At 34.5% G+C, this 18,434-nt stretch overlaps 1 protein-coding gene across 2 annotated transcripts in view; it reads left to right on the forward strand.

The window, feature by feature from the left end:
- APAF1 (apoptotic peptidase activating factor 1) overlaps positions 1–8,169 on the forward strand; it is a 35,075-nt gene extending 26,906 nt beyond the window's left edge. For both annotated transcript variants that reach the window (XM_068668838.1, XM_068668839.1), the window contains 7 exons: positions 714–839; positions 1,169–1,294; positions 3,734–3,853; positions 4,124–4,249; positions 5,091–5,216; positions 5,638–5,784; positions 7,624–8,169. In XM_068668838.1, coding sequence (XP_068524939.1) covers positions 714–839; positions 1,169–1,294; positions 3,734–3,853; positions 4,124–4,249; positions 5,091–5,216; positions 5,638–5,784; positions 7,624–7,767 — 915 coding nt within the window. In that variant the 3' untranslated portion in view covers positions 7,768–8,169. The remainder of the gene's footprint in view (positions 1–713; positions 840–1,168; positions 1,295–3,733; positions 3,854–4,123; positions 4,250–5,090; positions 5,217–5,637; positions 5,785–7,623) is intronic.
- The last annotated feature ends 10,265 nt before the right edge of the window (positions 8,170–18,434 follow it).

Here is an 18,434-nt window from a genome sequence, read left to right on the forward strand (position 1 = left end):
AAAATTGACCAAAAAGACAAATTGCAGTTAAGCTACTGTAATTCCATAGTAAATCTCTACTATCACAATCTGTGGAGGTAGTTTTTCTTGTAGCTGTAGTGTTTTACCTTTTGTAACTGGTAAATTAGTAATCCCTAGTCCCTAGTTTTGATGTACTGTATGGTTGTTTTTAAATACATCATATCAGTGGATTCTTTTTAATCTTTTTGTTTGTTTTGTAAATCATTGTATTCTAAAGAGTTGTTTTTTTTTTGCCCTGGAGAATTAATTTGAGGTCAACACTGAGTTGAAATCTAGTGCACTGTATACGCTAATAAGTTTTAAGTCATGCTTCTGCTCCATTTGGCATGAATTGGAAAATCTGGCTGGCAAGTAGCTTTGAGCTCAGAGCTTCTTATATGGCTTTTGAAATCTAGGAATAACATGTTGAGTTACTGTTTTCTGTACTCAAACTTTTAAAAGCCTTCTAATCCTAAGGTGTTTTTCTTTTTGCAAACTTCTTCCATTCAGGGAGCTTGGTCAGTATGGAGATGTTACAGTATGGAGATGGTTACACAGACCTTTAAAGAAGTTGATTTATGAAAGTAACTGATACAGATAATTCAAATTTTAGAAACTGACAAACTATTCTCTTACCATTCTTAGCTCTCTATTTTAATTTTAGTTTAAATTTTAAAATATTTTATTAATTTAATTAACTTCCTGTCTTGCAGCTCATTAATGGAAATACAGACAACATTATTATGCAGACAGAACCTCAGGAATCCCTTATTTGCTGCTGTTGCTTAAGTGAAGATCTAAAATTTGCAGCAGTTGGACAGGAGAATGGAACAGTAAAGGTATTATATTGTAAACGTTACTTAAAACAATAGGAAAAATACTTTTATTTAAATGAATGTCACTTTAATGACTCTACAGTCATATTCTTTAGTATAGTACTTTAAAGTTTTTACATTTGAATGATGTTGAAATGCCAATAATTTGAGGTAATACTAATAATGTAGCTCTGCATTTATTTTTACCAAGTATTGAGCTAATGCAATTTTCTTGTTGACTGAGAATGATGTATTTGCAGTCTCTTTATTAATTAAAAAGAATTTGCAAGTTCTTCTCTTCCTTTCCATAAACTATGTAAAGTAAATAGATTACTGCATTCTTCATTGTAAAGGTATTACAGTTGTTGGATGGGAAAGTTCTGAAATGCCGGGAGGCCTACAAGACATCCGTGCAGCATTGTCGATTTACCTCTGATTGTCAGACTCTGATTTCAAGTGCTCATGATGCAGTCATACAGGTTCGGAAGATATTTTAAAAGATTATATTGTACACAAAAACTCATTTAAAATGATCTTTTCTACTACACCTAATGTAAACTTGGTCAATGTCTACTGTATTCTGTGTGTGGAACCATTTTGATTCTGTGCATTTTGAATGGAGCATCTTTATGTTGCGTTAGGGTAAGTTGATATTCTTGGTTCTGTTGTTGTTTTAATTGTGCTTTCCAGCTTTTGCAATTTGCAAGTGGTGCTATAGCGAGTAATTTATTTGGTGCCAAGGAATTAAAAATAAAAAGTTACTGTGTTTTTTTTCTGGATGACCAGAAACAGGAAGCAACAAGTTAGAGTACCAGGCAAAGGGGCTCTAGAAATCGTACCCTCTATTTATACTGTACAGGCTAATGAGTATTGCACAGTTCTGTTTTTAATACTGTGGATGATAGAACTAGCTCCTGTCAGTTGGGTGAAAAGAAAGAGTAATTTTTGAACAAGGTAACAGTGAAGGGTTATATAAGTGAAGGGTTTAGGATGCAACCCAGAATTGGCTAAGTATAGTAGGTCTGTAAGTGGGCTTGCCTATATTGTGTAAGGGAATAGGATTAAAAGACCTATCTCTGAGTGGGCTGGTGCTGAGTACAGATACTAGCTAGACATAGAATGACTGCACTAATGTAGGCTCAAATTAATAAACTAAACCTAGCTACTAAACTAGTGTTAGAGCTCATATCAGGGATGCACTTTTGAAGTGAATCTCCTGGTCATTTTTACTTAGTGCTTTAGTTTGCACTTGCAGAACAGTTGCAGGTATTCAGACAGGATTCTTAAAGTGAACTAAAGTGTTCGTGCTCCAGCCATGTATGGACATTCAGTTAATACAACCAAACTTGATTTAGTTTGAAATAAAACCTCTAAAATCCCCATGGATGCTGGTCCTCGAGTACTGTTTTGCTCAGCAATCTATTTCAACTTCTACCTATTTGCTAAGGTACATATAGACTATAGTATGTCTTACTTCGGTTTTTGTTTTGCTCTGACTGCACAGAACTTGTGGATCTGAGGCTAGCTTGACTGCCTTTGCTATGGCACTCACTCACTACAAGTTAAGGTAGTACCAACAACTAGCTTGCCAGTTTATCCCCCTTCTGATGTGGGTGCTTTTTTGCTTAGGTCCTCAGCTCCCCCTAGTGGACAGTGCACCAGTTGTTCATCTGAACATGTTTGGTTACTGTTCTTTCTTTGATGCAGAAAGCCTATTAATTTGAAAAGCAATTAAATAATCGCTATTTAAATCAAATTGAGGTTTAATAGCTTCTGTAAGATAAAATGACACTTCTTCAATTTTCATTGAATAGTTGAATTAAAAATAGGAATGCCTTTTTGCTATCAAAACAAGTGGAAGTGATATTGCATTAAAAATACACTTTAAAAATACAAAAGAAATTTAAATCAGGTATAGAAAAGTATGAGGTCTTCCAGATAACATAAATGTATTTATTGTAGTAATCAGAGGTTGAAAGCTGAAAACTTCTGGGGTGTCTAGAAAATGATGGGTTTGCCTTTTTTTTTTTTGTAATTACCACTAAGCTTTTATAGAGTGATAAAATCACAGTATATTCCAAGTTGGAAGGGACCCACAAGGATCATTGAGAACCAACTCTTGGCTCCACAAGACTACATAGAAATCAGACCATTTGTCTAGTGGTCAGGCTTGTCCCAGTGCCTGACCAACCTCTGGGTGCAGAACCTTGCCCTAACCCCCAGCCTGACCCTCCCCTGTCCCAGCTCCATGCCGTTCCCTCGGATCCTGTCACTGTCCCCAGAGAGCAGAGCTCAGCGCCTGCCCCTCCGCTCCCCTCGTGAGGGAGCTGCAGGCCGCCATGAGGCCTCCCCTCAGCCTGCTCTGCTCAGGGCTGAACAAACCAAGGGACCTCAGCTGCTCCTCATGCATCTTCTTGCCCTTTAGACTCTTCACTATCCTTATAGCCCTCTTTTGGATGCTCTCTAATACTTTTATGCCCTTATATTGTGGTGCATAAAACTGCACTCAGTACTTGAGGTGAGGCCGCACCAGTGCAGAGTAGACAGTCACCAGCGCAGTAGACAATCACTTCCCTTGATCAGCTAGCTGTGCTGTGCTCAATGTACCCCAGGATACAGGTGACCCTTTTGGCTGCCAAGCAATTAAGCATCACATTCACTTCAAAAAATCAGTTTCTGTGTATATTACAGGGAAACAGTTTTCTTTCATGCTTTTCAATATCAATATATTAAAGCAAATTATCCCATAGGTTGGTTATTAAGTATTACAGCATGCCTCTTCAATATCTTACCTTTTAATAAGTTGCCACCTCCATAAAAACCTTTTGTATTTCTTGCAAGTTAAAAATAAATCAGCTAATGCATTCTTCAGTTATGTTTGTTATATATTTTTTAAAGTATTCTGTCTTTATAATTAGGTATGGAATTGGCAGTTGAATGAATGTGTGTTTCTAAGAGGGCACAAGGAAGCTATCAAGGACTTTAGACTTCTGGAAAATTCAAAACTTCTTTCTTGGTCATTTGATGGAACAGTTAAGGTAAGTAAAAGACTGTTTATTGACAAATTGTAATACATTTTGCTATCTTTTAATTGTATCTTTATTATATTTATTTATACATTGTATTGATCTTAAAATGAAAGCTACAGAGACATAAGACAAAAATGTTTTCTATTTCTAGTAAAATTTATATGGTTACATTTTAGCAAAAGCTGAGCTTTACATCCTATGTATTGTCCTGTAAGATGCATGTTTTTAATTTTTTTTTAGTGTTATAATGAAAAAATACGGTACTTCTGTATTTTGTAGGTTTGGAATATCATCACTGGAAAGACAGAAAAAGATTTTGCCTGCCATGGAGGTGCTGTTCTTTCCTGTGCTGTTTCACCTGATGGTAGTAAGTTTTCATCTACTTCTGCTGACAAAACTGCAAAGGTTGGTTGCTTTGTATACAAAAACAAACACGTTTGTTTTTGTTTGGCCTGAAATTTCTGCTTTATCTTTTATTATGAGGTGACAGGTGATTATTTGTTATCCTGTTGTATTTCTAGTGTTAAGTTTCCTATATGTGTGAAGATGTTTCTAATGCTGCTACAGACATTTAGAATTGATCTGGATATAATTTGAGACTGTCCTGGTGACCTGTATACAAATAAAATACACATTTAATGTACAAGTCTGTGCAGAACATTTCTTTTACTTTTCTCTATTGATTTCTCTATTAATAGCCTGCTGATCTAATTTGGAAATACAAATTAAGAAAATTTCTGAAACTTTTAGAGAAAGTGTTGTCCATAGTTGCTGGTATCATTTCTGTTCAGAATCTAGGCTCAAAAAGTTGTGAAATGTTAAATGTTCTGGGGCTACCCCATTAGCTTTTTAAAGTGTCCCATTAGCTTTTGTAAGTATAGTTTTGAATTGACTGATGAATCCTTTTTCTAGGGACAATTCTGTGAACTTCCTTATAAATGAATCAGTTGCATTAAAGAGCATATTCCAAAGAAAATATGTTCACACTTGGTTCTGTAATTTGTAGCAAATGCATTCTTGTGTGATTAATAAAAAGAAACAGATTATGGTATAATCCATATGTAAGTAAACATGCATATATGCCTACATATTTATATCTATATGTTTACATATCTGCATGTATATATATAGAGAGAGAGATATATAAAGTACTTTGTACATTTGAACACTATGCCTTTTATAGAAAAAGTGGATGAAGTCATAATTGTTTTTAAAATTATCGTTTTTACTCTTCTTTTTAATTTAGATATGGAGCTTTGAAAGTTCATGTGTTCTTCATGAGCTGAAAGGTCATGAAGCCTGTGTGCGGTGCTGTACTTTCTCTCCTAATAACAAATTACTAGCCACTGGGGATGACAAAGGAGATATAAGGGTACTGCTTTTACCTTGTTTATTTTATAATTCAATTGATAGAATTCTAATTGTTTGTGTTCTGCATGTCTAATTCATTAAAATTGTAGTGAATATCAGACAGCTGAAAATAGCAAAGATATTTTGCATGTTACAGGGAGACAGTAGTTTGTAAGCATACTAATAGGTTTATGTTCCATGAATGCTGAGGAACTATGATTCACATGATTTACTGGCAATTCTTCTGTGAATTGCACGTATGATTAAATTTTGCATATATGACAAAGTGGTAAGAGGAGAGCCCATTTTAGGTGATTAGGCTGTCACTTCAAACAGAATGATTATTTAAAAAATAATAAAATGGGAACACATATTTCAGCCTTCCTTACTGGAGATTTTTTTTCCTAACTTCATTTGTATATGTAACCTTTTTTCTCTCTTAGATTTGGGACATTTTAACAGGTGGATTACTTCACTTCTGCTCCCTAGTTACTGTAGATGAAGGAGAACCAACACACGGTGGCTGGGTAACCGACCTCTCATTTTCTCCTGACAGTGAGATGCTTGTGTCATCTGGAGGCTATCTTAAGGTAAGCCTTGAAGTAATAAAATATTCTAACATACCTAATAAAAAAGCAATGCACTGATAATTCTGAAGGAAAACACAAATCTTACATGCTTAAAAGAAACAAACCTTACACATTTTACTTAAAACAAGACCGCTCCATTTTTCTGATTGTCTGGCAATTTCACTTTTCTCCAATCTGAAAGCCCCGATTATGTCTTAAGAATTCTTCAGACGTCTAGGATGGAGTTGGTTTTTGAACTCCGCATGTGCTATTGTTCACAGAGTTCAAGAAACAATTGGAAACTTGAGAATTTTATTAGTAAAGCCCTTGGTTAACATTTTTAATATTAAGGATCTCAGTCATTTCTGTTTGCTTTAATAACCACTCAATTTCAGCAGCAATATATTCTTTCTAAAATGCTTCATTTTTTTTAAGATAACTGAGGTTTTTTTTTTTTTTTTTTAATAAATAAAAATTCAGAAGGAGTTGCAAGTGGGAATATTCTGCCTTAAAAGGTGTTTAGGTAACTATTGGAAAAGGGATAATAATATATTCCCAGGGACTGCAGTGAAGATTACTGGTCTGTATTTCCCAGGATTGTCCTTTCCCTTTTTTGGAAACTGGAATGGCAAATGCCATTTTCCAGTCACTGAGAACAGATTCTGTCACCATGTCTTCTCAAAGTCCTGTGTTACTGCTTCTTTTTTTTTTTTATTTTTTCAAAATCTACAGGTGGATGAATATGATGTGCATGCAAACACACCCATACAAACCTCTTAAAGGGAGATCCTAATCAATGAAAGTCTGAAATATTTCAGGAGTTAACTCTGCTCAGAAAATTGAGCAGAATTAGATTATGCTATGTAGACCATACCTTTAAGCAAATGATTCATTAAATAACGGACACTTTGGGAAAGGTGTTTTTAATCAAAACATAGCTGTGTAGTTACAAAACCGAATTATGCACACAATTACTATTGTTACATACTTCATGATACGAGTAAGTTAAAAAAAAATAGTAATGTCAGCTGCTTTTGTCAAAGGTAATCAAAGTTAAAGGTAATCTGTTTCAATATTTTTGTACTGCACTCAAATATTGGAAAAATAGATGGTAGACTTCTTAGTGGAACAAGTAAAAGGTTTTTGCTGGACTGATTTTGGTTCATCGTGGTCTCCAGTTCTGAGAGCAGTATAAGAAATGTGAAATGATTCTACAGGTGTGGAATAAAGTGTTGGTAGAAGGTTGTTCTTTGTTAGTACTGCTTATGTATAATCTAAACAACAACAACAAAAAAGGATGTACAGGCTAAGTAGAAAAAAGTCTGTCCTGCTGACATAACTGGAAAAGGTTAATCTATATAAATGACTAATCCGTTTGTGATTCCAGTGAAGTGTGTGGGTTTTTTTTGTTTTGTTTTGTTTTGTTTCATTTTAGCTATAGTTTCATTTATATTGTATGGCAGTGAGTTTTATGTATTCATTTGGTTGTATAAAAGTACATAATACAAAAAAAAAGTATGCTACAGTTTAATTCTATTGATTGTATTTTATGATGGTATAAATATAAATTCAGTGCTGATGGTATAAATATAAATTCAGTGCCTGAATTTATTGTTTTGTATGTGTTCCTTAAATTGAACAGCTTCAGTCTTTTTGAAGTTTCTTTTCATCTGAAAGTCTTATATCTTTAATAATTAGTCTTTTGCTAAACCTTTTCTATTTAATATTGCTTTTATTTTACTCCCTTAGTTCTCTCTCTATGAGGAGAGCAGTCAATTGGGCTAGCCATGCTAGGCCTTTTTATATGATTTATTCTAACTGTACTTTAACTAACTGAAAGTGTATTGTTATATTTTACAGTGGTGGAATGTAACTACTGGAGAATCCTTGCAAACGTTCTACACAAATGGGACTAACCTTAAATCAATACATGTGTCCCCTGATTTCAAAGTGTATGTGACTGTTGATAATCTTGGTATTCTGTATGTATTACAGAAATTGTGATTAATGGGCTGAACATTGCAGAGATTCATTCATTTTTTTTGAACTGGAAACAAGATTCTGCTAATTTTTTGTCTCTCGTTAAGCTGTGAATTGTATAGCAGTGTTGCATTCATGATGTTTTCATGCATATTTATGTACATTTATGCACGTTTTGGCAAATTAATTTGCATTTAATTTTGTTTTTAATAAGCATTATTATAATATTTAAGTCCTGATTTGCATCTTAAGTATATTGCTTCCAACTTTGGAACAAAATTTTATTAAGAGTTATTCAAATTAGGTGAAGTGAATAAAAGTTGGTAAAAAAAAAAAAAAAAAAAAGAAGAATATAATAGGAAATGTATTTTGTGCTAAGGCTGATGGCTAAATGCTCTCTAGACATGGACACAACTGTAAGAAAAAGTTTCCTATGATGCAAGGTTTTTTGTTTACAACAGAATAGAAAGAATTGGAGACATTCTTCATTTGAAAAATGAAACCAGATATCTTGGTGCTTCAAGTTCAAAACAAATCAAGTAGCTGTTCAGTTTACAGCAGCATTGCTTCCCTCTTTCAGTGAGAACCTTCATGCTTCTAACCTTGTGGAGATAAAAGTGCATTGTAACATGTACGACCTATTTCTTGTTAAGGAGGACATCTTGAGTTCTGTTTTCTGAAGGCAAAATCTGAAGGGATATTAGAAGTGAAGTGGAAGAGATTGTGCCACGTCTCCATTCAAAGGATGAACAGAACCAACCAGCTAAACTGAAAAACACTAGAAAGTGTGAATTTTGGTTATTTTTCCTTTTGAAATTACCATTTAGTTAATCACTTTATGCAATGGAGACATTTCATTGTTGCCAGCTTTGTTTACATCACATTCTTTGTGCAGGGATCTCTTTCCTGGTAATATGTGATTTTTTTATTTTTATTTTTTACAATCTATTTATAGATTCTATATGGGCTAGAATCTTTGACATTTGGTACTTAATTGTACTTTGCATATCTTCTGTGAATAATTAGTTACCTTTTCTTCTTAGGTGACAGTAAGCCTTGTTCTAATAAGTTGCCTCTCAACTACTATGATCAACTGCACAAGCATTAGTGTCATAATTTTCATATTTTTGTTGTTGGCAGTAGAACACTTCATCTAAATACTTGATTGCCAAAGGTACATTAGTAAGTGTGTATCAAGTGATAATAAATAGTGAAATTCTCACTTTTAGTAATTTTTGTATGCATTACAGGAGATTTAATATACATCTTTAATATTTGCCTGTTTTTGACAATCATTTTTTTCCTCTTTTCTAATTTGAAATTCCACTGTTTCTAAGGTGCTATTGAATACGGGTCAGGGTAATTAAAGTACTGCTGGCAGAAATGTAAAGAGAAAAAATTTGATAGAAAAAAATGTAATGTTTTGTATTTTAAGTAAGTACAGCACTCAATAAAGATAATCGAAGTAATGTTGGCTGAAATTATGTATGAATTTCAATTGTGGAGTGTGAGTTTTTGTTGGTTTATTTTCTTTCTTGCAGGGTGGGGGGAGGGGAAGTGCTGCATTCTTTATTAAGTTTTATTGTGTTTTTATTGTCGATCTGAATGTAATGCTACTTTTCAAACCACATCAAAAATTCTTTGACGGATAAGAAATAGTATTAAATACAATAATGGAGGAAAAAGTGAACAAAAGGAAACTGAAGTCTTGGAAAAAGGTCTTTTAATGTTCAGGACATAGTTGCTTCCATTCTGTCTAGTTTATACAGACCTCATCAGTACCCTTCCTGATTACCTGAAGATCCTAGTAGCGGGATGCTCCTCTCAGCCAGTTTCCATTGATTGCATAGGCAGTGCTGTCTTCACTGCACCGACCGTGTTAGTCAACTTAGAGACCCAACTAGGTAAAAAGATACAGGATAAATGTTTCACATGAGAAAGGTCAGAAAGCTGTCTTTCATGACAGTGTTAATGAATCCTGAATGACAGAAAAATATGATCACAGCTTAATGAAGAAAACGTACGACTGGATTTCATAGCACATTTTGATTTTTAAGCAAGTAGGTGACAAGTAGCCTGTAAGCTTGGAAATGTAAGGAACATACAGTGCATTCTTGAATTACAAGGATGACAGCACTGTAGGATCGTGTTGCTGCCACTGGGGAAGCTGTGCTTCATAGAAGGTGGTGTTAAGAGTCTGGACGTTGGCTTTCATGTGCAAATGGATGGAATTGACTACGAAGACTTCATAGTTGTAGTGAAAGAAGAGAGATAGTGATGAGAAAGTCTGAAGAAACAAAGAAAATATAAGATATACAAGAAGAAAATAAACTGTTAAGAGAAGGGGCCAAACAAGACAGCAACATCTTTAAATATTTAAGAAGTCTAAGGCAATTCATTCAAACAAAAGTGAAGTGCTGCTTTGCACTTCAAACAGATTTGGCACTTCTCTTTGCTTATATGTATTTTAAAAGACATGAAATCAAGTTTGACCAGAAGAAATTTTGTTTTATGGATTGAACACTAGTGTTTCCATTTTGTCTTGTAATGTCAGATCAAATAGCATCACCCAAATTTAACTAATGGGCATTGCCAATTCTATATAGTTCTTTAACTGAAATTATAATGTACTTTTGTGTAAACAATTTTAGGTACACTTTCTATTAATGATGCTTGTTAGCTTCTGTGGAAGTTCTGAGTCTGTTCATTTTGGCAATTAGGCCTACAGCTCCTTTAAATTCCCCATTCCGTTAACTATGTTGTTCTCCTTTCTAACACAGTCATTTGAAATAGAGCTGTGCAGTTACTGCCTGAGGTTTTTCCATGTAGAGTTTTATAGGCTTGTCTAGTGCTGGAGTGTGTGGGTACAGCTGGAACTGGTAACTGGTTGCCAGTAGAGAAATGTCTTCTGCCCCAAAATTATTCTGCTAGAAAATTATATGGTTAGACTCCCTGTTAGAGAATGCTGTGGAGTCCAGTTATATCTAGCTACAGCAGTGTGTGTCCTCATCTCTGCTGTTTCACAGAAGATGATGCCTTTGCAGGTTTTAGTGGAAAGCCACACTGAAAAAGCAGTTTGATAGTTTTTTGTTTGTTTGTTTGTTTTCCTCCTGGAAAAAACAGTGCAGAGAGGCCACACTGTCTCATCTTCAAGAAGGCAGTAAATCTAGAACACCAGTAGCTCACAGAGAATTTATATCTTCTTCCAGTTGTTAGCAGAACATGAATGCCTTACACAAAACTGTTGCTGTCTCTCCTCCGTAGTAAGTTCAGATGCAACACAAGTGGCAATGCTAAGGAGTGCAGCGAAGGCCAACCTTGTGTCTGAGAGGTGCTTTCTAGTATTTCCCTGATGGTGCACTCAGACGTGTTTGTTCACATCTTTCCTTCTTCCTTGTGTTTACTACAAATTTATATGGTCTCAGAGGTGGTGATGATGAATCAAGATCTCTGAGGGCTTGAGGCACCTTATTTCTGTTGTGATTTCCAAAAGAGCAGAAGTCAAATAAACCTTCCTGTTTGGAGAGTGGATAGTATGCCAGCTACTCAAAACTCTTTATGTGATTTTTATGCCCAATTTCACTTTGCTCTTTCAAGCTAAGAATGGGACAAAATTACTACTGGCTCTGCCAACATGCAATAAGCTGTTAAACAGAGCAGGCTTGTTTGTGGCATGAGCTCTGACCAATATTTTTCAGCACTTATAAAGCTACCATGCTATGTGCTGCTACCTACCTTGCATGTTTAAAAGTAATTCACTGTACACCAGTCTTCTAAAGGCTAGGTCTGATAGAGGCCTAAGCTGGGGTGTCAGGGTGCAACCGAAAAGACCCAGTGAATGTAAAGGAATAAGATTTTTAGTCTGCTTGTATTATTGACACCTTCAGTACTTCCTATACATTCTCCTACTCCCTTACTCCAATACTAAGAAATTTCATACTAAGAAACATCAGCGCATGTTTTTAGATCCCAGAGACACAATGACAGATCTGTTTCTTTTCTTTCTGCACTTCCTGGTTAGAACCACTTAACTTAATCTTTTAATATTATGAGCAGTGTTAGCTGTTGTAGATAAGGCCATTGGCAGAAGTGTAGGAGAAAAAAAAAAAAAAAAGATTAAGGAAACACTGAAAAATATACTTTTGGTTAAAAACCACTGCAAGAATGCATGAGAGGCCTGACATTTTTAATGTGAGGTTTGGAAATGCTTGGAGTTATGTCTTTTTAACTTTATTATTTATTTATTTTTAAAGAAAGAGAATAATTGAATGAACAGAAATAGGTATTGGCCAGTGGAAATCTGTCTCTAAATACAGATCATGCATTTTACTTTAAGGGATCTAATCTGAAACTGATAGTTATGCCTTGATTGTTGAGTACTCATTATATTAGATAATAAAGTAAAATATACTTATGCAAGTTGATAGCTCCAAAATTTTTCAGTGTTTTTTGTATGAATTCTTAAAATGTGCTGTGGAGTTTATATTCAGTACAGGACAACAATTATGCATTTAATATTAACAGCTTTACAAATGAGAGATTGAGGAACTGTGTGGAAGTGGTCTAATATTTGACTTTGTGACTTGATTTCAAGAACTGGGAAATGTGAAGAGGAACAATTTTTCAAAGACTTTAAATAGTTTAAAAATGCTTGTAAAATTTTTATTGCTAGTTGAGTATATGTTTAACAAAAGCATATAAAAAAAAATTGTTGCCTCAGTGCATTTGAAATTTCAGAGCAGTTACAGAAATATTTTAAACATCTTTCGGATTCTGCACTTTTATATTTCTCAAAGCCAAGCAGTTTTGTTTTTGTCCCATACAAAAATTATAGAGCAGATAGTAATTCTTCTCTTTTTCTGCAGTATCAAGGATTCAGCTATAAGATTGCTATTCTGACTCAGCAGTTTGTTTTTCATCAGTCTGGAGAACTGGGTTTGAGGTCACTTCTCTGGGTGCACATTTATTCAAAAAGAAGAGTGGTAAATGGCCAAACTGAATCTGTGGGAGAATTGTTTGTTTTTCATGATGGTATCAGTGAATACTTGCAAGAGACAGGTACAGTTCAATTGAACTAAACATGACCTGGAATTCTCTTCATAGCATATCTTGAGCATTAAACATTGGTAAAAAATTAAATACAGTAGATCAGAATAAGCTGAAAGTCTGCCAATTTGATGGGTGTTTTTTTTTTTTTTTTTTTTTTTTTAGAAATATGTGTTGAAATTATTAAACTTTTCTTTATGATAGACATGGGAAAAAAAGTCTATCCCTTGAAGTTAGGGTCTTTTTTTTTTTTTTTTTTTTCTTTTAAATTTCTACCAGCTGTGCAGTTATTTACACTTTGCAGTTTCACAAGATGCTTTATCTGTCATTACATATCATATTTAGCCCTCAGTAACTGTTGTTAACCTGCTTTCAGATAGGAGTTTCCACTGTTCTAGGTTCTAGTATTGGAAATATTTGCTGGGGAAGATTTGCTGAAAGCAAGGTTGTACTTTACTACCCTTTCTTTTATCACAAAGTGTGAAATAGGACATTTTCTCAGTGTGTGCTCTTTTCCCACCTTGTATTACTGAAAAAAAGAATGAATGATACCTAACAGACAGATAGGAGTATCAGGATACTTTTGTCACTAAAGTATGAATCTAGGCAATTAAGATCACCTTCTCTATTAATGATAATCCTTTCCCTATCTGTATTTTTAGTTTGCATGCAAATTAAACTTCCTGCTTTTCAAAAACTATACCACAGTGCCTCCAGGATGCAGCTTTTTACCTCCATTTTGCCATACTCATTTTGCTTGAGTTCTGTTACAAATTATTTTAGGATATCTACCTACCTATGTGGTACATTTTTTTTCTTCTTTTTGTTAAGCAGGAATCTATCCAGAAAATGAGAACTTGATGCAGTGAATACTTCAAGGAGTTAGCAGCAAAGACAAGATTTCTGAACTTTAATATATCCTCCTTTCTCGCAAAAATGAAGTTTGGTTTACTCATTTAGAATTAATAATTATGACAAATAGTACAGGGCTTTGAGCCTAGGTGTCTTCTGTTTAGAAACTTGTGCATTTTACATAAAGCTTAAGTTCTAACAAATTGGTTTTCCCTATTGAAATGACTACACTGAGGTATTTTCTTCTTATTTCTAGGATAAATTCATGGCTGGTAGGATTCCTTGGAAGGAAAAATCAGAACTACCTATGCACAGTCAATACTTAAAGGCAAGAACAGCTGAATTTGGTATTGTAACCCAAGAACTTGGTCAAAGTGAGAGGACTGTAAAAGTTATTCCCCAGAGGATGTAAAGACAAAATTAGCATAGATAATCCAGTAATTGTGGCACGTTAAAGGTCAAGGTGTAATTGTGGTGGTAGTTTTTGTACAGTGACTGGCAGAAACAGTAGTTGTTTTTTCTTTGTTTAACAGTTAAGAACTTTTTGTTTTCCATTTGAAAGACAAATTTATCTCTTATGTATTTTTGGTATTTGTTTTTTTCTGCATCTAAGTTTTGTAGCCTATTTTGAATAGGTTATTCAAGCAATTCTGGCATTTTCCCTAACAACTCACAAGAATTGGAAAAATTGGTACCTTTAGTTATTCTTCCCTTTCAGAGTTGTTTATTCACGAGAGATTCTTACTGTGTTAAACAAGTGAAGCCATAAAACAAACATTTTGGTAATCAGGCCAAAGTACTCATAAATTATCACCAGGCAGCTCTAAATCTGTCATAAATTCTTACTGACTTGTTCACAGGAATGTTTATATAATTGAAAGCAAATATAGAGAGGAAGTTAAGTCTCCATTTTACAAGTTAAATCAACTATAGTGAGATGAAGAACACCCACACACTTGGCTCTGGATCAGCCAAGACATTCTTGAAAAGCAAACCTTTAAGAAATCTTTATTATATAACAAAATTATGAAATCAAATTCAAGGTGTAAAAATTAGCAATTTTCCAGGTGTCAGTGATTGTACTTTGCTTGCATTTTCCTTGTATTACAGGATATCACCTTGAGCAGGGAATTACATGTTTGGAGTCTTTCCAGAAAAGCTAATTTTGGCATAGCTGGGAACATAGATGTAATTAATGTAGGATGTGTTAGAGCTAGGACTCACTGAAAGGGGTTCACAGAGCCACAGTTCCACAGATGTGGAGAAAACATCTAACCTTCTGAATGAGATGCTGTCTTACGATATTATATATCACCTTAAAAAGAGGTGTAGAAACTGCCATAAAACATAGACAAATACATTAAAAGATATTTATGATACATTAAAGTATAATTTACAATGTAAAGTATAGGAACAAATGATTAGGGTTTATATACCAGTCAGTGAAATATCAATAAGCAAAGTAAATGAGAGGTCATTTAGTATTAAAACGAAGCAGTTAGCAAAATGCAGCCTAGTCCATTGATCACAGTGATACAGTTGTGAAATACGATGTTGGAGAGAGAATATTTGGAAATAGATGGCAAGATGTATCTATTCCATCTAATTTTAATCACAGGAACAGGAAGTTTATAATCTTAACAGGTGGCAAGGATGATTTGTTCAAATTAAAGAATATCCAATCAGCAAATCCAAATGCTAAATAGCCAAATGTCTGAGATATGTAAGATGAAGAGTCCTTTGAACCACTCCTCGTAAGAATCATCCTGTCTTGAAAAAGTGAGAAATTACTAAAGGATCATGAATTATGACAATTCTAGTGTTTGAAATAAAGAGACCAAGGGAACTATTGATTTGAATTCAGTCCTGAGTAAAATAGTGGAATGGCAGATTTAGGGCTATATGAAAAATTGGAATTTAGCCTGAACATTGCAGAAATTTTCTATGTATTGCTGATATGTTTTTATGAGAGATTGGTTTTGTCAGACATTATTGGCAGATATCTAGTTGTTTATCTTTTTTATCTTTTTTTTTTTTTTTCTTTTTAACCCCATCAGTGTCCATACATGAACTTTAGATTTCTTTAAGAAATTTGATTCATTCTTACACAGCGTTTTGAAGTGCTTCTATTTTATAGCATTGGTAGAAAACAGATGGATTAGAATATGGGCCACCTTATTGTTACAATGTTATTTAGTGCTTTTGTCCATGATCTAGAAAGCCTTTTATGATAAAACTTCAGATGATATAAATTGGTTAAAAGTAAACAGCAAAAATAAGTAATTATCACTAAATAATGTGAACACATTCAACAAAGTGTTTTTTTGTTATGGTATGAATAAGGTATAGTTATGTCATACATAACGGAGTCAAGAACGCCAGTGAGATCATCCTGAAAATGGTGGTGTGGAAATGAAACTTGATGAGGTCATCCATATAATTTCCAAGGTGTTTGCATTGGTTTACATTTTATGTAAGCAAGTATATAAAAAAGATCTATCTTGATGGAGTAAGGAAGTGATCTATGTGCTTCATTAATAATTCACCAGCTGGAAGAGTGTATGAAGCTCTGATATTTATGTTTCAGAGATGAACTGGCTTCAACCAAAATCTGGAAGAGGACTGCAAAAAGTAATTCATGGGTTGGGGAAAAGTCTTGCAATGCAAACTTTAAGAGCTGGATCTATTTTGTTGAATTGGAGAAAAGGCTGAGAAATGACCCGTTAGTGAGGCATGTGAGAGAGGAAGGACATTTCAGGCTTGCAGACAAAAGGATGGAAGGAAAAACAAAACAAAGCAAACAAACAAACAACAACAACAACAAAAAAAAAAAAACACTTGTAAAGTCATGTAAAGCAAGGGAATTAAGATCTTAGTTTCTACTTCTCTCTACTTCTCTACACAAAACTGAATCTAAACAAAAGTCTCAGTAAAACATTCAGTTTCTACTTATATGCTCCCATCTGTTCTGTAGTTATGGATTCTGCTTCTAAAGTTATGGATTATTATACAGCTAAGATCTTTATTGCCTTGCTTTGCATGTCTCACCCAAAAATAGGTGCACAGATGAACCTGAGACCATCTGATCATGTTCCTTGCCTGAGTTCTGTGTAGTCTGTGCTAGAACAGTGATTGTAATGAAGTACCGAGACTTAGAGCTTCTGTTGTTAGTCTGTGGGTGAGGAAAAAATTATTTCTTGCAATGTATAATTTTGCTTCTTAACCTCTCACCTTCCTTTGATATTGGCTGCTTTAGGAAATGCAGTATTTAACACAGTTGAGCCATGCCTTCAGGTGCAACAGCTGTTCTTTTTTTTTTCTTTTTTTTTTTTTTTTTTTCCTGCTGGTGTAGTTTCTTTGCAGACCACCATCCAAGACTTCTGGCTGGGTAGCAGTCTTCTACAAAAACAGATTGGCAGGGATATTTTTTCCCATCTTTTTCTGTAGCACAGGGAACAGAAGATGTGCACTAGCAGCTGGAATTACTTAGGAACTTCTCACTGAAGTGCTTTACTGCCATATCAAAAGCTGGGGATAAGGGTGGCATGTTAGTAGTCTCCTGTCTTTACTTTTTGTAGCAATCAGTTTAATTTTCTATGATTGAGGCTTTTGGCCTAGGTCATTTTTGAAGTTTTGTTTAAGTATAGCTGCGTGAAACATAAAGGTTGTGATACAGGCATGGTCATAGTGACTGATCTAGCATCTTTTAGAATTAACTTCTAATCATATACATCATCACCTGGATGCATCAGTAGATTTAATTCAATTCTAATGCAAAATTGTTCAGATAGTCTGTAACTTCATCTTCAAGACAGCAAGTAACAGTATATTAATCTTTTTTTTTTTTTTTTTTTTTTCAACATAAGCTCAAGGAATAAGTAGTGCTAGCCTCATTTGCATACATTAGGATATTTTTGCTTAGGTCATGCCCAAGCCCTTAATTCTGCAGGATAGCAATTATCATTATCTAATAACCACAGGCAAAAGAGTGAAGATTGCATTGCATCTACTATATCTTTAAAATCAGTGTAGTCTACTTCTTTTTTCCTCATGGTGTCACTATAGGATAAACTTAATGTTCCTTGGATATCCCCCATATTGGAAAATGATTTGTCTCACTGGATTTCTGGTCTTTCTAATACTTTTTTAGAGGAGACAATAACAAATATATTGCCTTGAAATGTGGACATGTTCTCTCTGTCATTGACCACCATTAACATTGTGCATAAATATATATTTTTTCTTTTTTTCTTCTTCTTCTTTTTTTTTTTTTTTTAATTGATTTATTATTGGAATAAATTTAGCTTTGGAAAAGGATCTGGAGAATCTAAGCAGTTCTAATGATTTGAAGGTAGTTATATATAAAAAATGACAAAAAGTCATGTAGCTTCTAATTAAATGGCTTATTATGTTAAATATCCAGGCTGAGGGTGTTAAGGTTGCTCAGCCTGAAGAAGAGAGGGCTCTGGGGATAACTTATAGTGGTCTTTGCTACAAGAAATCTGTGGATGGACTCTTTATCAGGGAGTATAATGATAGGACAGGGAGTAATGGCTTTAAACTAAAAGAGGCTGGATTATTTTAGGTATCAGGAAGAAATTATTTACTACAAGGGTGGTGAGGCACTGGCACAGGCTGCCTAGAGAAGCTGTGGATGCCCCATCTCTGGAAGTGTTCAAGACCAGGCTGGATGGGGCATTGGGCAGCCTGGCCTGGTGGGAGGTTTCCTTGTCCATGGCAGGGGGTTGGAACTGGGTGGTACTTCCAACACAAGCCATTTTGTTATTCTATAA

This window comes from Anas acuta, chromosome 1, assembly GCF_963932015.1.
Source record: "Anas acuta chromosome 1, bAnaAcu1.1, whole genome shotgun sequence".
NCBI lineage: Eukaryota > Metazoa > Chordata > Aves > Anseriformes > Anatidae > Anas > Anas acuta.